Below are 24,638 nucleotides of genomic sequence, written 5' to 3' on the forward strand. Positions count from 1 at the left end.
GCAGATGATATTGGCTATGTGGACCTTTGAAATATTCCAGGACAAATAATAGCATTTTAATACATGTTCAGGAGGAAAAAAAAAAGACCCAAAAGAGAAGCCTTCTAATCATCACATTTCTGGTCACAGCAAATAGCCTCCTGCCCTCTGGTAAGTGGGGCTTGCTTGTAACAAGCTTAAATTCTATGAATAATAAATCAGGAGGCTCTAGCTTGTCCCTGGAAATTCCACTAAGTTTTCTACAGATACAAAATGGACATATGTCTTTGAGTTAGGTCTCATGATTAAAAAATCCTGTATTGAAAATATATCTGTTTCAGGGACTAATCTTCAGGGATGCCTCCCCAACTCTGAACAAGATCTCACTTAAATTCATTTCACCACAATCAGATGGGAATTTCTAGACTCCAAACCAGTCAGCAGTCACAGGTTTCCTCTCTCCACTATTACCTTTCCAATGCAGCATCTGGATGTGGCGCCCTCCACTCCTAGTCCTCCAGATAAAGGCAGGCACCAGCTGGCGCGTCTCACTCCGTGATGGGGGAGAGTGGTGGTGGTGGGAAGAACACAGAGGGCACTGACTTTTCCATTCCTTTTCTGAGACAAGAGAATGGACTTGGGAGAAAAGTTAATTACCGTCTCACATTTGATGAAATACAAAACAATCTCCAAACAGTGCGAACTCCCATACAACTTCCTTTTTCTCTATTTGGACTGGAAAGCAAAACCATTTCTCCATAATGTACATACATAGCAAGGTCTACACAGCAAAGAGCCTAACAGGGCATCCTCCAGCAGTGGTTTGCATACGTTCATGTGGGTGCCCAGTCCTCCCCAGACCCTCCCCCTGCTCTACTTTTCTTGAAAACATGTGTGCACTTTCCATGCCTGCTATGTAATTTTTTTTTTTTTTTTTTTGAGACGGACTCTCACTCTGTTGCCCAGGCTGGGGCACGGTGGTGCGACCGCGGTTCACTGCAAGCTCCGCCTCTTGGGCTCACGCCATTCTCCTGCTTCAGTCTACCAAGTAGCTGGGACTACAGGCGCCCACCACCATGCCCGGCTAATTTTTTTGTATTTTTAGTAGAGACAGGATTTCACCGTGTTAGCCAGGATAGTATCGATCTCCTGACCTGGTGATCTGCCCACCTCCGCCTCCCAAAGTGCTGGAATTACAGGCGTGAGCCACCGCCTCCGGCCTGCTGTGTATTTTTTAAATTGTCTGTCTCCTCCACTAGAATGGAAGCATCACAAGCACAGGGATTTTGTCTGTTTTGCTCACCATTGAATCCCAACAGTGCCTGAAAGACAGTTGGCGTCTTTGTTAGGGTTATACTGAAATTAGACAGACTTGAGCACATGTCATTTATTTGGGAGAAGAGGAAGAAATGAGAAGAATAAGATGAAGAAGGAGGAAAAAACAACTAAAGAGATGTTATCCACCGGGCCCAGTGGCTCAAGCTTGTAATCCCAAAACTTTGGGAGACTGAGGAGGGAGGAACACTTGAGCCTAGGAATTTGAGATCAACCTGGGCAACATGGTGAGAACCTGTCTCTACAAAAAATTAAAATATTAGCAGAGTATGGTGGTGTGCACCTGTGTTCCCAGCTACGCGGGAGGCTGAGGTGGGAAGATTGTTTAAGCCAGGAGGCTGGGTTTGCGCCACTGCACTCCAGCCTGGGTGACAGAGTAAAACCCCATCTAAGGATAGGGAGGGAGGGAGAGAGAGAGTGAGAGAGAGAGAGAGAGAGAGAGAGAGAGAGAGAGAGATTATCAAGTTCATCGCTACAGGCAAAGGACCGTTGAGAAGTTTTTAGATGCTTCCAGAAGGGTTCATACAGAGAGACTGGGGTTTCCATTCCCCACTGGCTGAAGATTGTCTTCCGGGGAGATAACACCCATACTTACAGGCTGAACCTCTGCAGGGGCTGAACTTTGAAGAAGATAAGCAGAGAAGGGTGCTTTGAAAGCTTGAACTGGGAATGCTGTCTGCTGAAAACTGCCCAGCCTGGCTAGGCTGCAGCTGTTGCCAGAGGGAAAATGTGGAACTGTGGTGAGGAGCACCAAAGGCATCTGCCTCAGGAGACATCAAGCCCATTTTTTTAAGTGAACAAATGGATTATCTTTAATGCGGATATGCATCTGGATTACAGGACTAGTGTGGGCTCCAGGCCTAACTTGCTTGGGAACGATAGTCAGAATAATTAGTACCCGTTGACCCTGTAAGAAGGAAAAATCATGACCATGGCCAAGGAGTTCAGATCCCTTATGTCTTTTTATTTTCCTAGCAGCTCTTCTATCACACATTCCTGCTCAGAATTTCCACTCCTGAGAGGCAAGCAGCTATGACTGCTTTATTTTACAATAAAGAGGCAAGCAGCTCTCTTTATCGTAAATGAGAAAGGCCCACTGCACAAGCCCTTCTTCAGCTTCTGATGGTCCTTGTCACCTCTGGCTCTGCACTGGCATTTCCATGCTGGCCTCTTGGCCCACTTGTCTGGTTCTGTACCAGCTCCTTTTCCTCTACCCACTCCTTCATGCTGTCACTCCTCAGGGGTCTGTCTAGAGGCACCCTGCCACCTGTTGCTAGCTGCCTTCATCAATTCTCCCTATAACTCCCAGGCCGGCAGCCACCACCCATGTGCCAGACTCTGGGTTCACCCCTCCAATGTCTCTCTGCTCAGGACAAAGGCTCCCAAACTCCTCCTGGACTGTCAATGCACAAACGATCAACCAATCCCATACTGGACTCACATCCCCACGGCCACACTCCAAGCCTGCTTTTCCTTCTGAATTCCCTGTCTTGGGTAACACTCCACCCCCCACCCTTGTCTCCCAGCCTGGAAACTCAAGGACAGCCTCAATCACCAAGTCCAGTTCCCTCTACCTGAGCAGCAAGAGGTTGGTCCCTGGGAGGCTGGAATCTTTCTTATTTTCTCTACTTTTGTTTTCTGAATGTTCTCTGGTGAACACTTATGACTTGCACAATGTTTATTATGTTTCCTAATAATTAATAGGTTTCATAATGGCTTATTATCCTAAACATGAATCTACCTTGATTGGTCCTGCTTGCCCATCCCCGAGGCCCTCCTAACCAGCCTTCCCCTTCCAGTCCATCTGCCTTTTGGGAAGTTTCCATATCACCACCTAGCTCGCCTCACCAAAACATTTCTCCAAGATTTCCTCCTACCATCTCCACCCCATAGTCCCCAAATATCAGAATTGTTGGGAGGTGTTTGTCCACTTGTTTGCTTCCGCTCCCCTATTGTATTGTCAGCTCTTGTTCATACTGAATCCCTGGGGCCCAACACAAAGTAAGTGTTGAATAAACATGGATTAAATGGACCAAGGGCTGGGAGTTGAGTAACTGATATAAGGTAGGGAATTTCTATAGAAATGGTCTCAAAGTGTGCTTGGTGGACCAGCATTTTCAGTATGGCCAGGGAACTTGTTAGAAATGTGGATTCTTGGTGGGGCGCAGTGGCTCACACCTATAATCCCAGCATTTTGGGAGGCCGAGGCGGGTGGATCACCTGAGGTCAGAAGTTCGAGACCAACCTGGCCACTGGGGAGGCTGAGGCAGGAGAATCTTTTGAACCCAGGAGGCAGAGGTTGCAGTGAGCCGAGATCACGCCACTGTACTCCAGCCTGGGTGACAGAATGAGACTCTGTCTGAACAAAGGAAGGAAAAGAAAGAAAGAAAGAAAGAAAGAAAGAAAGAAAGAAAGAGAGAGAGAGAGAGAGAGGGAGAGAGAGAGAGAAAGAGAGAAAGAGAGAAAGAGAGAAGGAAAGAAAAAAGAAAGAAAGAAAGAAAGAAAGAAAGAAAGAAAGAAAGAAAGAAAGAAAGAAAGGAAGGAAGGAAGGAAGGAAGGAAGGAAGGAAGGAAGGAAGGAAGGAGAAAGAAGGAAGGAATTCGGATTATTGGGCCCTTCCTCAAGCCTGCTGAATTAGAAGTTCTGGGGATATTTTGATAACAAGTTTATGTTTTCAGATATGTCTTGCCACAGTCACAAGTAAGACTAGTTTTCCCAACTGAACTACACAAACCTTAGCAGGCTAGTGGGGAAACCACTGGAAATCATTTAATCAGCTCTTTCAAACATATTGCCCATAGGTTGCAGAAACGCAGCTGCCTCTCAGGATTAGAAAGTGGAGCAGCAACCGGAGGCGTCTCCGGACCCCCCCACCACCTCCCCTACTCCCGCCTCACCTACTCGACCCCCACACTGTCGTCGCCACAGTCCCTCCATTCCAGAGGGAATTCCAGAGCTGAATACGGATTCCGATTTTAAAATAAGCGCTTCTAAATCTTTCTCCTTCCATCTAAGACGAATGAGGGAAAGAAAGGGAGAGGAGTTGAGGTCCCAAGGTTCAGGGATGCCTGGTGATCTCCAGGTCCCAGGCTGGGCTGCCTCGGTGCACGGAGAGGGCGAGGGGCGCATTGTGGAGCCTTGGCAAGCGCTGCTCTTCCTCGCCCCTCGGTTTGCGGTCTGTGAAATGGGGTTCGCAGTGCCTTTGCGGGGACGCCGCGAACTCAAGCACCAGCAAGCCGATTCGAACTTAAAGGGCTGCAGGGTGTAGACGACCACCGCGCACTGAGGGACTACGGGTCGGCCCGCTCCGGAGCCAGGAGAGTAACCTCGCGCAGGGAAAGGCGCACTGCAGCCTTGGTGCCTGCCTTCCCTCCACCGGACGGGTGAGTGACGACGGGCGAGGTCCTCATCTCCAGGCTGCGCAGCTGAGTCCTGACAGGTACGGTCCTAGGGGTGTGAGTGTGTGGTCCCTCAGGAAAGGTGGGAGGGGCGAATGCCGTGGTCTACCCGAGCTTGCAGGGGTGCGGTGGGCAAGTTCCCCAGGACCCTCGCTGGCGCCGCTTGTCGGCAGCTGGGAACAGTGGGCACCGTGGGTGGCGGTAAGTTGGCCCGGGAAGGAAACACATCGCTTTCCCAAACCGGATTCCTCTGAGCAAAGCCAGATGGTGTCATCCCCATTTTACAGCTGCGTAAAGAGAGGCCCAGGACACCAACAGCCAGCTGTGGCCGGAGCCCTTTCACTGACCCGGAACACTAGCTCTCAGAAACCTGGAGAACTGCAAGGGCCTTTAATGCGGCTGAGAAGAAAGTAAAGACCCCGACTCCTCCTCTGTCCTTCGAAAGAGCCCACACAAGTATGAAGACCAGCGCCTCGGACGCTCCGGGGTAGGGGGGCCCACGCCCCATCCCTCTCAGAATCACGCCTTACTGACGCTCAGTCCCGCCCAGCGTCCATCCCCCACCCCCGCCCCAGTTTCCTTTCTGGACCCTCCGGTCCCCAAAGCGAACTAAGCTAGCGGCAGCTTCTCCATCCCGGGGAAGACTCCAAACTCCTAGGTTTCCCACCTTGGAGAGCACTGCTCTGGAATGCGCAGGGGAGCGGCAGCTGGAAAGGGTTGGGCGAAAGCTTCTGGGACCCAGAGGGGCGCAGACACCCGGCCCAGCCTGGGAGGGGTTAAATCCGCCCCACTGGACCACCTCCCCCTCTCCCCCAGGAGCCACTTTAACCGGTTGTCGCCCCAGTGGCCACCCTCTGAGCACGTGTTGCTGCCAGTCTGCGTCAGCGCTGGGTAAATACATGACTGGACGCCGCCGCCGGGCGGGGCTATTTAAGAGGCAGCCGCCCTCTGGTCCTCCCTGAACTTGGCTCAGCTGCCGGGCTGCTCCGGTTGGAAACGCCAAGCCAGCTGCGTTCTAATCCAAAAGGTAGGTCCCTCGGTTCGTCAGCGGGGGATCCAAGTGTCGTGTGTCTTTGAAGAATGCTATCGTCCGCTTTGTGCCCATTTCCATTTTGCCTTTCTATTTTCTGTGTCTTTCCTCCGAGAGCTCGAAAGACGTTTCTTGAAGTCAGAAACAACGGCTCCGGGTCTAAAAGTGAGGTCTGGGTAGGTAGAGCTGCTTTAGAGCCTTTCACGAGCCGGCATCATTAAGGGATGAACTACCCATTCGCTAAGATTCGCATGCAGATTGAGATTTGCTAGCTGTTACACAGCGGTGCTGGGGACTTTGCAATCTTTTCTAATAAAATACCAGAGGGTTTTAAGATTTAAATTCATTTTCTAAATACTGCAGAAAATTTCGAGGCTTTACGGATAGAAATGTGAGGGTGTTTTATCCACTAGCGATCTAAAATGCACGGGGCTTTGGAAGCCTGAGTGCTGGGCACATATTTCTGATTTTAAAACCTGCCTATGTTTTGCGTAGTGGCTTATTGCCATTTCCCGCCTACACTTTGAGAAAACTTTATAAATACGGCTTTATTTATTGCTCCTACATTTTAAACTGTGTTTCTCTTTTTCGTCATTTACTGTATTTCCATATTGAAAGCTTGCTAGCTATCTGGAAAGGTGCTTTCCCCAGGGTTCTCATTTCTCCCACGGAGTTTTCCTTCCCTTTAGGATATTTTTTCCACACTATTTTTAATCTCGTGGGGTTTTATTTTTCTTCTTTCAGTTAGAAGAGAGGCACTCTGCAAACACTTCCTCAAACTTTAGGAAAGCAGAAAACATTCCTTCTGCTCAACACGGCAGAAAACGGTCTCTGTCTGCGCCTCGGCACTGGGTGTGGAGTTCCCAAAGACCAGCCGTGTGCGCCCGGGGGCGCGCGCCATGGCACTCGGCTTGAGCCCTCGTGCTTGCGGCGGCCTGGGGAGTCTGGAACACCTGTGTTTGTCCTAAGCCGGTTTCTGGGTGCACTGCCCGCCGCAGGAGCTCTCGGATGCCCAGCCTTTCCGTTAACGCCCCCTCCTCCTTTGCTCCCTACAGCCATGAACAGCGGCGTGCGCCTGTGCGTACTGATGGCGGTTCTGGCCGCTGGCGCCCTGACGCAGCCGGTGCCTCCCGCAGAGCCCGCGGGCTCCGGGCTGCAGCGGGCAGAGGAGGCGCCCCGTAGGCAGCTGAGGGCAGTGCAGAGAACGGACGGGGAGTCCCGAGCGCACCTGGGCGCGCTGCTGGCAAGATACATCCAGCAAGCCAGGAAAGGTAAGAATGCTGCCTCCCCATCCCTCACTTCTGCCCTTATTCCCAGGCTCTGGATGCTGACCCTTTTCTCTAGCGCCAGCCTGATGAAGATGACCTCTCTCGGTAGGAAACAAGCAACATGGTTTCTGGCCGTCCTTTGTAGCAATCTGAGAAGGGGTATGGAGACTTAATTTATAAGTAAGGGGAACCTTCTTGAAAAACTTTCTTTGAACTAATTTTTAGCAGTGTTGCTGATTAAGTTCAACACCATTTTACCAAGCCATTAAAAGATAATTATCAAACCCTAGGAAAGGGTTCCTAGATACACTAAATACCCTCTACTAAAAACGCAAAGAAACTGGGAGCCACCCAGATACCAACCCTTGGAAATCCTCTAGCAGGAAGGCATCAATGCTGAGAATGCCTGAGATCTGGCTACAACAGTTTAAAAAAGCAGTGACAATGTGTCCATCTCCACCAAACCATGTAACAGAAGGAAAGAATCAGCAGCAGTTTTGTGTTCTCCTTGCAATGACTTACACATGATTACCCAACAAGAGAGGTATTTGTTTTTACTTTACTGTCACAGAGATGGTCACAGTTATAGCAAGAGCTGAGCAAGTCATTTTTCTCAGCATCAAAGTCTTTCTCCAGGAATAAGGTGATTCAGCAGCTCACTAGCTGAGTGGCATGCAGGCAGTCCTGACCTGAGGCTAGCTTTCGCCTAAGCTCCTTCCAATTCTTGTGTGATTCAGAGGGAGACCCATTCATCTCTTGTCACCCATAGGAATCATGCTTTGGATTGCGGCAGCTTTTTTCTGCCAACTTTATCCCCAGTGACACTAATAATGAACACTGGCTGTGGAGCAGTGTGCTGAACAGTACAAACACAGCTGGACATTAAAGTAATTCAGCAGGCCAGGAGCAGTGGCTCACGCTTGTAATCCCAGCACTTTGGGAGGCCGAGGCAGGTGGATCACATGAGGTCAGGAGTTCGAGACCAGCCTGACCAACATGATGAAACCCCATCTCTACTAAAAATACAAAATTAGCTGGGTATGATGGCACATGTTTGCAATCCCAGCTACATAGGAGGCTGAGGCAGGAGAGTAGCTTGAACCCAGGAGGTGGAGGTTGCAGTGAGCCGAGATTGCACCATTGCACTCTTACCCAACAGGTGTTCCAGAGCCTGGATTTGAACCTTAACCCCTGGCTTGACCAGAAAGGGATAAGATGAAGAGCTTTGGCTCTGCAGAGTTCTCCTGTGGGCTCACATGAAGGGAAGACTGGAACTCTTTGACCCAGAGGCTTCAGAAGGAAAGAACAAATCAGTGATTTGTTGTATTTCTTCCTCTCTTTGGGAAATTGCCCCACCCACCACCTTCTGTTTTGCTTTCCTGCTAATTAAATTGAAGAAGATAGAAATACTTATCAGATGGAGAGAGAAAGTCTGAAAGCTTTTGAGTTCCTGCTGATTTTCTGCCTGAAAATAATTTAGTATCTGTCCCCAGACACAGGCTGAATTTCAGCCAGACAAGTCTGAAATATCCTAGGCTATTCATTGATCTGTGGATCTGGAACTCCCCTCCCCCAATTTGGGAAAGACCCTGTTTTTCTTCTAAGTAGGCTGAGGATATCTGCAAAAAGGCCTGAAATGTGCCGAATTGACTCTTGGTTCCAAAATTGTTCTAGAAAAAAAAAAACTCATTACCACATCGTTTCCTAGAATCAATACTAGACAATGGCTCTTAAAGCACAAATCTTAGCTGGAAAGTTCTTTCTAGTCCTTCTTCTCAGCCCCCCTCTCCCTTTGCCTTCAGCCAATTGTGCCAAACAAACCCAGGAGAAAATAGCAATCACTCGGAAATTTAGATGCTGACACCTAGGATCAACGCTAGCTAAAAAACAACCAAACTCTTCTATGTGACAAACATGAACTAGGAATAAATACTTACACATATAGAAACTACATGGTTTCTTTGAATATTTTACATATTTTGAAATCATATCAGATTTTTGCTTCACTATAGTATATATTATGCTTAAATGTTCTAAACAAGACAATGCATTCTTTGAGCAGTGCTTAAGAGTTATCGTTAGGAAATATCTGCAGCACTTTCAATGGCCCAAGAAGAAACAATTCTCTTGGAGGGCAGTGGGTAAAGATACTTAGAGGCATTTAGTGTACACCTCCCCCACGCCCAGCAAAGCTTCAGTGCTACATCTATATTGTCTCTCTCAGTACAACAGCCCTGCACAGTGAGTATTATTATACCCATTTTGCCAGTGTGGAAGCTGGGGCTCTAGAAGCCTAAGTAACCTACATGTTGTTCCGTATCTACGCAACAGCAGGGCTGAGACTCTGTCTAGTCCTGCTCCTCCCAGGAGGGCCTGGAAGCCATTCAGCTTCCTAGCTGTACTGTGTATTCCACATTTTAAAGTTTAAAAGAGCTAAACCCTTCAGTTGTAGCAAGAGCTCAGAATGTCACTGTTTTCTCAGCACCAAAGCCTTTCTCCACAAATAAGGTGATTCAGCAGCTCACTAGCTGAGTGACATGCAGACAGTCCTGTCCTGAGGCTCGCTTTCCCCTAAGCCCCTTCAAATTCTTTGTGTGATTCAGAGGGAGGCCCGTCCATCTCTTGTGGCCCGTAGGAATCAGGCTTTGATCAATTCCATACATCAGATGTAAGCCTCTACTCTATGTCAGCACTGGGAAAGTGAGTGAGGACCCTGGTAAATACACATGACGTGAGGACAGAACTGTACGTGGAACAGGGAAGTCAGGGTGTGTGATAAATGCAGCTTCTACGACTGAACATGGTGCCCCCACCGTTAACTGAGGCTGCTTGCTCGTATTGAAGCTGTCACTTCGCTTCCATTAGATGGAAATTTGGGTGTGCCCAGGCCTTAGTGGGCACTCATCATCACAGCAGGCAGGAGGATGGATCACGTTTCCACGTGACTGTGTACAGGTAACTGGGTCTATAGGTTTTCCTGAATTCAAGGACTAATATTTCACCTGAACAATGAACAATTAAATAGCAGGGGCTATTTTTCTTCTACGTAGGCTGAGGATATCTGCAAAAAGGCTTGAAATGTGCTGAATTGACTCTTGGTTCCAAAACAGGGAAGGGATGCGGTTGGAGAGAGAAAGGGTGGGGACGTTGTTCTGTGTTGTTTCTGTTTTTAATTAAACTTGCTTAATTTTATTACCCTGGGTAACTGCCTTTGCATTTTCATTTATCAATAAATAAGCCATAGTCTGACTCTACTCAGCCTATGGGCAGGAGCTGGCAAGGGCAGCCTCATGCAGAAGGGATATAGACCAGCCTCACAGGAGGTGGGGACACAGTGGCCCCCAACACAGTGGGAACCATTGAGTGGTCCTCCACTCCTCTACCCTTGAATTGGTCTGGGCTTTGTTCACTGAGGTCCCTGAAGAACCTTTCTTAAGACTGAGCTTGCACAGGAGAAGGTGTCCTACTGATTTCGTACTCCAGGAGGCTACTGTCTATGAACTTTGAGCTAGGACTATGTCTCATGCCTCCAAATAAACTGCCTCTTCATGTCCCTGCTCACTCCGTGTGAGCTCTACAAAAGGATCACACTGTTCCTGAAGACTTAACTTCCATCCCAATGGGACCATTTCAGGTTCAGTTACTGCATTTTGGTCAAAATGGCTGATTTAAATCATCTTTGTTATCACCTCTCTCTCGCCCTTCTTTGAGTATTACTGAGGTGCCAAGATTTTAATCTGACAGTCTTTTCTGAATATCATTTTAATTGATATTGATTTATCATTGAAAATAAAATGATCATCAATTCAAAACACTTACTGATAAATGAAAAAAACTTTCTGAATGTAACTTTCAAATTCATATTTTTAAAAGAGTATTTATATAGCAAAGGGGCTTTATTTATTTTTTTCTTTATTATACTTTAAGTTCTGGGATACATGTGCAGAACATGCAGGTTTGTTACATAAGTATACCTGTGCCATGGTGGTTTGCTGCACCCATCAACCCATCATCTACATTAGGTATTTCTCCTAATGCTATCCCTCCCCTAACCCCCCCACCCCCCAATAGGCCCCGGGGGGGGATGGTCCCCTTCCCGCCTCCCTGGATTTTCCTTTTTTAAATTTCCCTTATGAGTGAGAACATGTGGTGTTTGGTATTCTGTTCCTGTGTTAGATTGCTGAGAATGATGGTTTCCAACTTTATCCACATCACTGCAAAGGACATGAATGCATCCTTTTTATGGCTGCATAGTACTCCGTGGTGTAAATTGTCACATTTTCTTTATCCAGTCTATCACTGATGGGCATTTGATTGGTTCCAAGTCCTTGCTATTGTGAATAGTGCTGCAGTAAACATATGTGTGCATGTGTCTTTATAGCAGAATGGTTTATAATCCTTTGGGTATATACCCAGTAATGGGATGGCTGGGTCAAATGGTATTTCTGGTTCTATATCCTTGAGGAATTGCCACACTGTCTTCCACAATGGTTGAACTAACTTACACTCCCACCAACGATTTNTATTCTGTTCCTGTGTTAGATTGCTGAGAATGATGGTTTCCAACTTTATCCACATCACTGCAAAGGACATGAATGCATCCTTTTATGGCTGCATAGTACTCCGTGGTGTAAATTGTCACATTTTCTTTATCCAGTCTATCACTGATGGGCATTTGATTGGTTCCAAGTCCTTGCTATTGTGAATAGTGCTGCAGTAAACATATGTGTGCATGTGTCTTTATAGCAGAATGGTTTATAATCCTTTGGGTATATACCCAGTAATGGGATGGCTGGGTCAAATGGTATTTCTGGTTCTATATCCTTGAGGAATTGCCACACTGTCTTCCACAATGGTTGAACTAACTTACACTCCCACCAACGATTTTATTTTTTTAACCATTCCAACATCAAGATACTATAATTCTGCTACCTTAATAACAAGAGCTCTCCAGGAGTCAGGAATGTTGATGGATATTAAGGGATGAATTTAGGAATAAATAAGTACTGGAAAAATCTTTGGTTGGTTTCTGCTGAGGCCATCTACAAAAGGAAAACACTCACCTACCAAAAGAAAGCAAAAGGTAGGGAGACTAAGGAAAATCTAGGCAAGTCCCCAGCCTGCAAGGCTGGATAAAATGAATCCACCTAAATACTTGCAGAACACAAAGCACACCCCTAACTTGTAAATATTGTCCTGTCTCCAGTTACACAGACATTGGTCCTTCTCCTCTCTTAGATTTTGGTCCATCAATTCCACTACTTTGACAGCTCTTTGATACTTTTAAGGTGGTGTCTATTATATTGTGTCTGGCTTTTTCCATTGCTATCCTTCACAAATTGAACTAGAGATGCTTTTAGATGTAATGTCCCTGTTTCCTTCCTCCCTGTCCTTTGTAGCTCCTTCTGGACGAATGTCCATCATTAAGAACCTGCAGAACCTGGACCCCAGCCACAGGATAAGTGACCGGGACTACATGGGCTGGATGGATTTTGGCCGTCGCAGTGCCGAGGAGTATGAGTACCCCTCCTAGAGGACCCAGCCTCCATCGGCCCAACGAGAAGCAACCTCCCAACCCAGAGGAGGCAGAATAAGAAAACAATCATACCATATCTCATTGTCTGTGGAATTTGACGTTATGTGTATCTATTTATTAAGTTCGCAATGTGAAAAATGTGTCTGTAAAAATTGTCCAGTGCAACCACACACCTCACCAGAATTGTACAAATGGAAGACAAAATGTTTTCTTCATCTGTGACTCCTGGTCTGAAAATGTTGTTATGCGATTAAAGTGATTTCATTCTGCCCTGTCATTCCCTGCGTCTACTGAGGGCAAAGGGCTCCATTTCATCCTTAGAACGTGCAAGGAGGGAAGCCTGATAGATGCTATACCAGGACAAATCCTTATAGTAGATGTCCCCAGAAAGGGCTTGGGAAATGCAGCTCAGGCCTGGAGCTAACTTTGCTACAGGCCAGCTGGACAGTGAAAGGGTATCTGTGGGCAACTCCAGAGCCCAGCCCTGGCCACCCTGATCCCTGATCTTATTTGCCAATCCTACTCCCACCAGGGTTTCCTTGGGGTTCTCTTGGCCTTTCAACAAGTTAGAGGCAGTAACTGGCCATGGTTTTGCATACATTTGATCACTCCATGGCTCTGTGGCACAGAGGTTATCATCCTTTCTTTACAGATGAGGAAACAGGCTCTGAAGAGTGAAAGTGATGGCCCTCATACCCCAGCTAAGGAGATTCACAGACTGGAGGCCTTAATGTTCTGAGGCTAGCGGGACCTTCATCACTCTAGCATTTCTCCAACTGAGGGCACAGGAATCATCTGGGGAATCTTGTTAAACTGCACGTTCTGATTCAGCACATCTGGGCGGGAGCCTGAACAAGTTCCCAGGTGATGTCAATGCTGCTGTTTGCAGACCACACTTGGAGCTGCAATGGTGCAGTGAAGAGCCTATAATTGCTTTTCCTTGAGCCCCACCATGTTTTGGAGTTGGTGGGACTCCAAAGTGCTGGGGAGACTCTAGTAGTTATACAGAGCAGAAGCCAATCTGTCTGTTGGCTCTCTGTAGAAATCAGTGAGGGGAACTAGTCCAAGGTGACACCCAGAGATGATCCAGTACCCACCACCCACAGTGCAACCTTTCCATGCCTCCTGCTGAGGCCTCCAAGACCCTCCAATCCTTGTCCAGCAGAGGCCCCAGGTGTCCAGTGCAACAGAACCTGGCAGCCCCCAAGAGCAATATGTTGAAAACAAGACTGGCAAATCTAAAACCTTACCCAGACCAGCACCACTCACTACTGGCACTCAGTGCCACCTTCCTTAGTGTTGGGGACAGGACACTGGGAGGGAGCCCCAGGAAGACTTGGTCAGTACAATTCTTTCACTTGAGCTGAAGTTGGGATTCAGTGTAAAACTTACTCCAAATAGGGAACATTATATTAGTCCCTCCTGAGGTACCACCTCATTCAGTCCCTAAAATTGGTCTCCAAGACAGCCTCATATCTTAGGTATCCAACCCCCATTCAGTCTAAAATATCCAGATGCCTGTGTATTTAGTGCCCCTTCCCCTTGCAAAAATCACTAGTTTTATGGGTGTGTAGGGGTTATGTGCCCGTGTGTGTGTGCGTGTGTGTTTGTGTGTGTGTGTGTGTACTGTTTGTGTATTGGGGATGGAGGATGAATGAAGGACTTGGAATTTAATATAGAATCAGCAGTGGGGAATGGATGGTGAAAGTCTGATCTAATTTACTGATTTATGAATCATCAAGGAAGTGGGTGTTAAAATACCATTTTCAAAGGTAAAGTCATGACTCATACAACACAAAATGAACATATGTCAAAGGTATCATTTAACTCATCAATTAATAAAGGAACCAGTAAGCTGTCACAATCATTTCAAAGCAGAATCTGAAGGATAGTCAGGTACGGACAGCCAGAAATAATAACAGAGAGAAAACTGGTTCATATCCATAGGTCAAGAAAACATACTGTTTGGAATAATCCACAACAGAAGTTACTTGTATCATTAGAGGACAATATTCACTTATGTTTCTTTATGTTTTGTTTTGTTTTTTGAGACAGGGTCTCAGCTCTGTTGCCCAGGCTAGAGTGCAATAGCACAATCACAGCTCACTGCAGCCTCAACCTCCCAGTCTCAAGCAATCCTCCCACCTCAGCCTCCCGAGTAGCTGACACTACAGGTGTGTGCACCACTCCCAGCTAATTTTGTACTTTTAGAGAGATGGGGGTTTTTGTCATGTTGCTCAGGCTGGTGTCAGACTCCCGAGCTCAAGCAATCCACCTGCCTCTGCTTTCCAAAGTGCTGGGATTACAGGCGTGAGTCACCGCACTTATGTTTTGATAGGCAAGAACTGTTTGCATTTGTATCAGTTTTCCAGGGATTATAAGTCATCCAGTCAAAGACACAGACCCCAGCAGCATCAGATAAATGCCCAGCATTCCACTGAAAGGACATTTAGTCACCCCCTTTGCCCACTTCCAAGCCTTTCACAACTTTTTCTAATGCAGGAAAGGGAAAGGAAAGAACATTCCTGGCCTCCTCTTGGGTGCTATAGAAAGAGTCTCACAAGCATCAACCTAGGTAACAGTCCCAATCCTGCAAGGTAATCATGATTCCACTCCTCCAAGAGGAAACAGGAGCTCAGAGAGGTTAAGTGGCTTGGAGGTGCACATGCTGTCCACAAATGGCAGTGCCAGGATGTAAGCAGCTGGCTCTGGACCTTCTCTATGAAAGGACTTAGAGCCACTGTCTGGCAGAGAAGGGCCTCTGAACCTTGTCTGGAAGCTGCACCTACACAATGAAGGCGTGGAATCAGCATATGTGATCATGTGTGGAGCCTTGGAGGGGGCCTGATGGAGCTCCCTGGGCAGGAGAGGCAGAGAGCCTAAAGACCTCTTCCCCTAATGCTTTCAGTACCATGCTGGGCTGAGGACAGCACCTTCTGACTGCAGGGGCCCTGCTCTCATCTTTATGCCACCTTTCTTGCAGGGTCCCTGGACCCAGAATATGCAACTCAGGCCTTCCTAAGTCCTTTCTCAGGGGATCGCATCAGGTTCCTGCAACTAAGCTGAGCAACTCTAACAGAGAAGCCAGCCGCTCCAAAACTCCACTTTAAAGAGGCCTGAACTCACACAACCACAAAGCCATGCCCGCTGCCCTGCCCTCCTCCTCCTCCTCCTCCTCTACCCAGCTGTGTGATCCTGGGCAAGATCATGCCCAACCTTTTCCCCCTCCGTGCCTCCTCCCCTCGCTAACCCTTCTTTTCCTGCTAGCTGTCCTGTAATCCCTTGGGCTTGCAGGAACTCCACCCAGGCCATATCCTTCTACAGCTCTTCCTGCTGTTTGTGTCCTCAGCTCTGCCAATTAAGGCTGCTCAGAAGCTTCGTTTTTGTTGACCCACTGGAATTTCAAAGCTGAAGAGAGCAATGGCTGTCACTCTAGCTCAGTCCACACCCTACCCTACCTCAACGCCCATTTTACAAATAATAGACTTGTCCAAGATCACACAGTGAATTAGTGATGGAACCTGCAGCTCTCTCTGGAATTAACTCCATGCCAGCCTGAGACATAAAGAATTGCTTGGTAGTCCCTGCATTTGCTGATACCTCTGGACCTTTGGCTTGGGATAGCTGACCTGCCCTCACCTGCAATTACTAATATCTCCATATGGCCAGCAGCCAGAGGGTGGACAGGATTCACTCTCCCAAGATTTGCTTCACCAAAACCAAGCTGTAAGACATCTGACCCACAAATTAGGGAAACTACTTAATTTGTCAGCAACCTACTGAATCCAAATGGCAATCTTTGCTCTCAGGCTCAGCCAAACCCAAGCATAAGGAAAGGAAAATGGAAGAAAGACAGTATATGTTCATTCTTTCTTTTAACATATAACCAAAAAAAACTCGCCCCAACTCTTTTGTTGACTCTGCTTTGAAGAGCCAAAGGAAAGAATCCTGATCACTTTGCTAGATTTCCAGGGACTGTGAATATTTTTTTTCCAGCATCTTCAAATTATGGCTAGTCCTGAAGATAAATAAAGCAGAAGTCAAGCAGAAAGAGAGAAAATCGTTGCCTCACTAATTTCCCCTGGGTTCTAGGTTCTGAAAACATCTCTCACCAGATATTAAAATGATCTGTTTGTGTCTGTCTCCTGCTCTGATCTGTATCTTCCCACAGAACCAGGATCAGGGGATCCCAGATGAGACAGCACCTACCCTGGACTCCCTACCATCCCCAAGGCCCACAATGGACAGACCTCCCCCAGACAGCCTCATCATCACCCCCACCTCTCTGACTTCATCTCATCACTGCCCTCTTCACTCATTTGACTCCAGCTTCACTGCATTCTTTGCTATTCCTTGAAAACACTAAACTCACTCCTAACTCAGAGCCTTTGCACCGCTGTTCCCTCTGCCTGGCTCACTCTCCCTTCCAAAAGCACGGCTAGACCTCTCAGCGCATTAAACCCCAAAATTACCTGCTCAAAGAGGCTGTCCTGACCATCCTCTCTAAAAAGGTTCCTCTGAACTGGGCACAATGGCCCATGCCTATAGTCTCAGCTATTCGGGAGACTGAGGTGGGAGGATCACTTGAGCCAAGAAGTTGAAGTCCAACCTGGGCAACACAACAAGACATTATTTCTAAAAAAAAAATTATTTTAAGAAAAAAAAAGTCCTCCATTACTCTCTCTTCCCTTCCCTGCTTTACTTTTCTTCACATGTTTATCATCTCTTGGAATTACATTGTATATGTATTTATTCATTGATTCTGTCTCACTAATGAATACAGAATACCAAAGTTCTGTCAACTCTATTAGGGCAGGGATTTTTGTCAGCTGTGTTTATTGCTATATTCCTAACTCTTAATACAGGGTTGGCACAGAGTAGACACTCATCAAATATTCACTTAATTAATTAGCTCATTAATTAATCAATTAGGGAAAAATCTGTCAGGATCCCTGCTACTCAGGTCACAGATTGGTTTTAGAAGCAGTTTCATCAGACCATTTGTTTTAAAAATCAGAGAAGTAAAGCTGCCTCACTGACACGGCCAAGTCCCCCCAAGATAGGCATAAATTGGAAAACAGAGCACTCACACAAAAAGATGGCTGGCAGTGTGCACAGCATCCATGAAGAGTGCTGGTATGCGCTAAAGTACACCCACACCAAACACACGTGCACACTCACACGCATGCACATCCAGCCCTATTTCTTTTGCTGCAGTTAAAATCCAGAATGGCAGCTGGCACGGTGGCTCATGCCTGTAACCCCAGCATTTCGGGAGGCCGAGGTGGGCGGATCACCTGAGGTCAGGAGTTTGAAACCAGCCTGACCAATATGGAGAAACCCCATCTCTACTAAAAATACAAAATTAGCCGGGCTTGGTGGCACATGCCTGTAATCCCAGCTATGCGGGAGGCTGAGGCAGGAGAATTGCTTGAACTTGGGAGGTGGAGGTTGCAGTGAGCCAAGATCGCACCATTGCACTCTAGCCTGGGCAACAAGAGTGAAACTCCATCTGAAAAAAAAAAAATCCAGAAAGCCTTGGCAATCTCAAAGAAGGAAAAAGAGGAGCATTGATGATGTTCATTGCACTTACTCAGAATATTAGAGAAGTGGAAACAACCTAAGTGTTCCACAGAGAGGGGTAGCTGTTAAGGAAATTAATGTACATCGAATTAGTTAAGTTAATGTGCATCCATTTAATCAAGCAGTTGTTTTAAGTGATGAGTATGAGGACAATGTAGAAACATTGAAAATAACCATGATCCATGTAAAGTGAAAAGGTCCACTGATCATATTAAGTTTATTTTCCAATGAATGAGATTATGTGAAAATGATGATAGTCATGCTGGGGTTATAGGATCACAGGTGTTTTTCTTTCTCTTCTTCAAATTACTTGTAATATTTGTAGCTCGTCCTTATAACAACCATGGCCCATGTTCTCTAGGCTGTGCCAGTCTACAGTGAGACACAGAATCATAAGAACAGCCACAAAAATAGTTCTTCAACCACTTCCTTTGCCAAGGAAGCAACCCAGTTCTCCTCAGATGATTTTGCCAATCACTGAGGTTTGTGTGTGCGGCCACCCACAGTGTCCATCCTTTCCAGTTCCCTGGTTCTCTCTCACTAAAGCCATGAAGGCCCCTGAAAATATCACCTCTGCTGGCAGAAATGAGTATTCTATCTGCTGTGCACACCTGCAGGTTTTGGACCAGTGTCTACTGTCTTCTGGTGCTTTCCGTCCTCAGTAGGGGAGCCTGGGCCACATTACTCCCATGTTGTTCTCACCTGACAGGGTCTCAACAGCACCCTGCAGGGCCTGGATGCCATGGGAACCTCTCTGATAAGCAGTTATTGACAAAGAGACCAGTTGCCCCAGCCACATGACTATGCTGCCACCCCTCAGAGCGGAAGTCCTTTTTCTGCTCACAGGTTTCCAGAAACACCATTGGCCTATGCAGGTCACTTTGTATGTCTGAAATCTCTGCATTTACCTAATAAATAGAAAATGATAGATTCAGTCACATGGGCAGTCCATTCTTTACACCAGGTGGCAATCTTTAGGTTCAACAAGGTAGGGATAATACAGAAGGGCCGCAAGTTCAGTTGCTAGGATGGAACCAGGGCATACCCTCTATCAGAAGAACTGTATCAGTTCCTTTAGAACAGGCTTGCTTCTATGAATTCTTTCAGTTTTCCTTCATCTGAGAACGTCTTTATTTTGCCTTCATCCCCAAAGGATATTTTTGCTGGATTTTGAATTCTAGGTTAACAGTTAGTTTCTTTCAGCACTTTATAAATACCGTATCACAGGTTTGGATTGGTGGCTCATGCCTGTAATCCCAGTACTTTGGGAAGCCAAGGTGGATGGATTGCTTGAGCTCAGGAGTTTGAGACCACCCTGGGCAACATAGTGAAACTCAGTCTCTATAGAAAATACCAAAATTAGCTGGGGATGGTGGTGCATGTGCCTTAGTCCCAGCTACTTGGGATGCTGAGACAAGAGGATCACTTGAACCTGGGAGGTTGAGGCTGTAGTGAGCCATGTTTGCACCACTGCACTCCAGCCTGGGCAACAGAGTGAGACCCTTTCTTAAAAAATAAAATAAAATAAATAAATAAATAAATAAAATACTGTATCACTACCTATGGCCTTCATGGTTTCTGATGAGAAATCTGCAGTCATTCCTATCATTGTGCCCCTACAGATAATGAGTCATTTTTCTCTGGCTACTTTCAAGATTTTTCTTTTGTCTTTAGCTTCCAGTAGTTTGACTTTGATGTGTCTGGATGTAGATTTCTTTGTGCTTACCCTGTTTGAGGTTTATTCAAGTCTTGAATGGGTAAGTTTATGTCTTTCACCAAACTTGGGACATTTTAAAACATTATTTAAATGTTTTTCAGCATCACTGTCTTTCTTCCCCCTTTCTGGGATCTTGATGACATAAATGGTAGACCTTTTGTAGTTGTTGCATATGTCAGAGAGGCTCTGTTCCTTTTTCATATTCTATTTTTTGTCTCTACGATTTACAGTGGATAATTTCTATTTATCTACTTTTAAGTTCACTGACTCTTTCTTCTATCATTTCCATTCTGCTAATGAGTCCACCAGTGAATTTCTTGGTTTGGTTCTGGTATTTCTAAGTTCTCAAATTTCCACTTATATCTTCTATTTATTTTCTATGATTTTGTATATTAATATTTGTTTCAAGAATATTCACAATTGCTCATTTGAGCACTTTTATAATAGCTGCTTTAAAGCCTTTGTCTTCTAATTCCAACATCAGTGAAATCTCATCATTTGTGTCTGTGGATTGTCTTTTCCAAAGAAAACTGGGGTGGAATGGGGAGCAGCTGGAGAATGATACAGAAGCTGCAATGCACAGGGGGGGATCAAGGGGAAGGTGACCTACATTGTTATGGTTCTTTGTATGCTCAGTATTTTTTTATTTTATCCTGAACAATTTAGATATTATATTATAAGACTTCGGATCTTGTTTAAATATTATGAAAAATGTTCATATTTTGTTTTAGCAGGTGATGGACATGGTTAGGTTCAGTTTGCAAGTTCCAGCTCACCTTCTGTGCAGTGTGATGTCAATGTCCACTCAGTTTTCTAACTGCTTTTTGTCCCCATTTCAGGTGTGCACCACCCAGAAGCCAGTCTGAGAACTGGTTAATGACCTCTCCGTTACTTCAGTTCTCAAAGGCCTTGGTATCCTCATTAAAACCAGATCCAAACATGCATGGCTTGGAAGTGAGCCCTGGAATTCATAAACAACTGTATGGAGTCACTTCTCTGAGCTCCACCCTCTCTGTAATCTCCCTGGTACTCTCAGTTCCCCAGGGCTCCCCTTTTTGATCCTCCACCCCAAATTGGGGTCCTGGTTACTCTGTTCTACACATGTCTATGTTTGTAGCCCATGTTCAGGTCCAAGTGGCAGGAGAACAGAGGGAAAGAAAAATATCAATGGAAGCTAGTCTCACCTGCCGTGGGATCACAGTTCTTCTGAACAAAGAACAAGTTTACCCTGCCTCAGAGTTTTGGCTCCTATCAGTGCCGTTACTGACTGCTGACCCTGCAGGTGTGGGTTTGCCCAGGACCTGTGGCATGACAAACAGAGAAAGAGAATAATTTAAAAAAAAAAGAGAGAGAGAGAGAGAGAGAGAATGGTCATGATCTCTCTGGACATTAGGAGTTCCCCTTTTCACTCCTTGGGCCATAACTAAAGAACTTCTCCTGGAGCTGTCTGTGCCCCAGAGCCCACTTCCAGTTTCTAACTCTGTTAAGTTCAAACCAAGAGATACAAGAGTGGGGAAAGTGATAAACTCACTACTGGTTTGATGTACTTCAAATTCTGTGTTCTTCACCAGTGTTCCTTCTGCTGTCTTCTTTTCACTGTCCTCAAACAGCTGTTTTAAACTTTCTCTCCTGGAGTGATGACCAACAGAAATGATGGTTGCAGTGCACTTATTCCATCTTACCTGGAATCAGAACAACAGTGTCTTTAAATATAGAAATTTCACAATGAAATCCCATCTTTATCTGAAATTCTGGCAATGATGAGCCTGCATTTCTGCATGGTGACAATGTGGAGGCCAACACTTGGCTGCCCCTCTAGACAGGCATGCCCTCTCTCACAGGCCAGTCTCACACATTTGTGTTATATTTGCAACCCCAGCTTCAGGAGAGATTGAAACCAACCACTTCCAAAAGGTAACCACGTGGGTACCACTCAGCTTCAGCCATGTAGCTGCCTCTTGGTTCATTAGGTCTTTCTGTGGCTAGCTCTTTCCTGCCTCCCCAGTCACTGGTCCAGGTTCATCTGTCCAAGCCCTGGCTGAAGCCTCTTCTGCCCTGATCCACCCCCTCTTGTGGCCCTTGCTTTGATCTTCTGTCAACTCCCCTCCTTTCCCTTTTCCTTGGCTTCTCTCCCTCCTGCCATTCACCCAAGACCTCAGCCAATCTGAGCAATTGGGTCCAGCTGTGCCCACCTAGACTCCTTCTCCATCTGTCCACCTGCCACCTATCTTTGAGAAAGGCACCAGCCACAGCCTTCAGGACCTCCCCTGCCATTTCTCAGCCTGTCAGTGCCTGGCAATTTCTGCTGGAACTCTAATATCTTGATGAAATTTTAGGTCAAGAGATACTGAAATGTTAAGACCCAGTAATTCATGGCCTCAGGCTCTTCTCTAAGAATGGGTGATTTATTTTATCTTAATTTTTGATTCTTTCATGTATGTGTTTCCTAAGATGCTTCTGGTTTGGAAAATCTCCAGAGGGAATAAGAGTTACTGACAAGTGGAAAGAGTCACATCTAATCGAGCTCTGAGGCTAGCATCTTTCTATCTTTTCTTTCCCGTGGCTCACATGCCAGTCTGGGCAAATAGAAACAGGAACAATCAGCAGTTGTTCAAGCCTTACCTGCCCCAGCGCCTCTGGACTGCTGCCAGAATGACTTCAACATGCAAGATCTTTCTCTGAGTCCCACTCCAGAAAGGATTATACTGCTGTCCTGCATCAGCTTGTGTGCACTGTTTCAAGCCCTTCGCTCTCTCACCAGCATGCACTGAAATGCACCTGTATGCCAGGCATTGTGTTGATTTAGCAGGCACAGAGACCCAGCCAAGTGTGAGATTCAGAAAAGTTGAGTGGCAGTACAATAACACTAGAACTAGGATGGGTAATGTGCAGAGGCTGGAAGAAAACTGAATGGCAGAGCTGACTGATTTAAGGGGAGGCCACCCAGGTGTCTGCCTAGTGTGCCAGTCTCTAAAAGACCTCTAATCACCACTGCAGTAAACCGAAACTGGGTGTCAGTGAAGTTTTTAATATGCGGTGACTAACCTAACTGGAAAAAATACGTCAGTTCTACCCTTACAGAAGACGACAGCGCTCTCAAGTGGAAATTTTAGAAAACACTCCTCAGGGTGCCAGCTTCTCTCTGTTGAGGATTTTAGCTGTGCAGTATTTCACCCTTATCCATGGAGAATACGCAGGTGGATGTCTGAAACTGCGGATGGTACTGAACCTTATACATCTTATGCTTTTTAGATCTGATAACCGAAACAGCTACTAAGTAACTAATGAGTGGATAGCATATACAGCATGCATCTTGCTGGACAAAGGGAAGATTCATTTCCCAGGCAGGATGGAGCAGGCAGGCACAAGATTTCATCACGCTACTCAAAACATTACTCAATTTAAAACTTATGAATTGTTTATTTCTTTGATTCTCCATTTAATGTCTTCAGACCATGGTTGACCATGGGTCACTGAAATCACAGAAAGTGAAATTGCAGATAATGGGAAGCTACTGTATACACATTGAAATTTATAGGATTCTGGTCTATTTCTCATTGTCACCCAGTCAGCTGAAATTTTAAAACCAGATAATTTTGGGCATGGGACTGTTTTCTAAGAATAGATAGTTTATTTCATTATTTTACTTTTGAACTTTTAATAGAGCTACCAAAAGGCTCCCAGGTTTGGAACATCACCCCATGAAAGTGAAAAGAGAACAAAGAAGACTGATGAGTGAAATGCTTTTTGTAGAACAAGAGCTCAAAAAAATAAAAAGGAACTCTTAGGGGTATTTTGAAGACAACTTGGTAACTATGGTTACCTCTAATTAGTGAGCACCTTATGCTTTCCAGATTTGAGTGAAGAAAAACAGAAAGAAAAAAACAGTTCCAAATAAGCAAAAATATTAAGTTCCATCAAGTACCTGTAATCATGTATTTTGAACGTAAAATCAAGATATAGAAGTTTGTTAATAGCAAATCAACTCCCTGCCTTCACCTTCACCTCCTGAATTTCTCCCTGCATAGCAACGACTCATAAACCAAAATTGGGAGTTAAGAAAGTCTCAAAGAAGGGGACACCAGAGGTCAGGGTGCAGGGAGACAGGCAGTGCACTATAGAGGCAGCCTGACATGGGAGTCCTAACTGTGGCTGAATTAGAGTGAAACTGTCCAAATGAATGCCTCTTGTTCTATACTGGACACTGGGGAGAGGGCGAACCTTACTTTTGCTTCCTGTCAGAAGTACTGAATTGGGGCTCGTAATCACTGGGATTTGAACTTGGGCAGAGAGAGAAGCTCCAAGGGAAACTGTTCTGGGTCCACCTCAGGTCTCCTATGAGAAGAAGCCACAACACAAAAAAAAACACACCCATGTACAGGGAAGAAGAGAAGAAGAGGATCCTACTGCACATACCATGCCCTCAGGCTCTCCCAGACCTGAGACCATTGTCAAAGCCCTATCTTCTAGTCTGAACAAGTCTCCAGCTGAATCCAGACTGAAACATGCTTATAACAGGAGGGAGGAAGGCTCTTGTCTCTCTGAGAGATTTCTCCACTTCAAGGGAGAAAGATTTCATCTACAATTAGTAAACTAACAAGACAGGTTTCCAATGAACACTGGCCACAGTGTGCAGAATAAAATGGTTATCTTATTCTCTGTGGAAAAGAATGGTGGAGTTGGAACCTAGGTAAGACAAACTTTGGCCTATATGAGAACCCCCAAAGTTTTTCATTTATTTTTTTCATTCATTCTTTCATTTACTCATTCATTCATTCAAAAGCTATTTATT

The 24,638-nt window shown here is 45.8% G+C and overlaps 1 protein-coding gene across 1 annotated transcript; it reads left to right on the forward strand.

The window, feature by feature from the left end:
• Positions 1 to 4,239: 4,239 nt before the first annotated feature.
• Positions 4,240 to 12,817, forward strand: CCK (cholecystokinin). The gene is made up of 5 exons (XM_017876381.1): positions 4,240 to 4,753; positions 5,000 to 5,168; positions 5,529 to 5,739; positions 6,798 to 7,013; positions 12,410 to 12,817. The coding sequence occupies exons 4-5, from the start codon at positions 6,800 to 6,802 to the stop codon at positions 12,541 to 12,543; spliced, it is 348 nt and encodes a 115-aa protein (XP_017731870.1). The 5' UTR covers positions 4,240 to 4,753; positions 5,000 to 5,168; positions 5,529 to 5,739; positions 6,798 to 6,799; the 3' UTR covers positions 12,544 to 12,817.
• Positions 12,818 to 24,638: the final 11,821 nt, after the last annotated feature.

Source organism: Rhinopithecus bieti, unplaced genomic scaffold (genome assembly GCF_001698545.2).
Source record: "Rhinopithecus bieti isolate Rb0 unplaced genomic scaffold, ASM169854v2 scaffold_9581, whole genome shotgun sequence".
NCBI lineage: Eukaryota > Metazoa > Chordata > Mammalia > Primates > Cercopithecidae > Rhinopithecus > Rhinopithecus bieti.

What these genes read in the sequence shown, in the direction of transcription:
- CCK (XM_017876381.1), top strand. Translation starts at nt 6,800, where the DNA reads ATGAACAGCGGCGTGCGCCTGTGCGTACTGATGGCGGTTCTGGCCGCT. An exon ending in CATCCAGCAAGCCAGGAAAG is followed by an intron (nt 7,014 to 12,409) that starts GTAAGAATGCTG and finishes TGTCCTTTGTAG; the next exon opens with CTCCTTCTGGACGAATGTCC.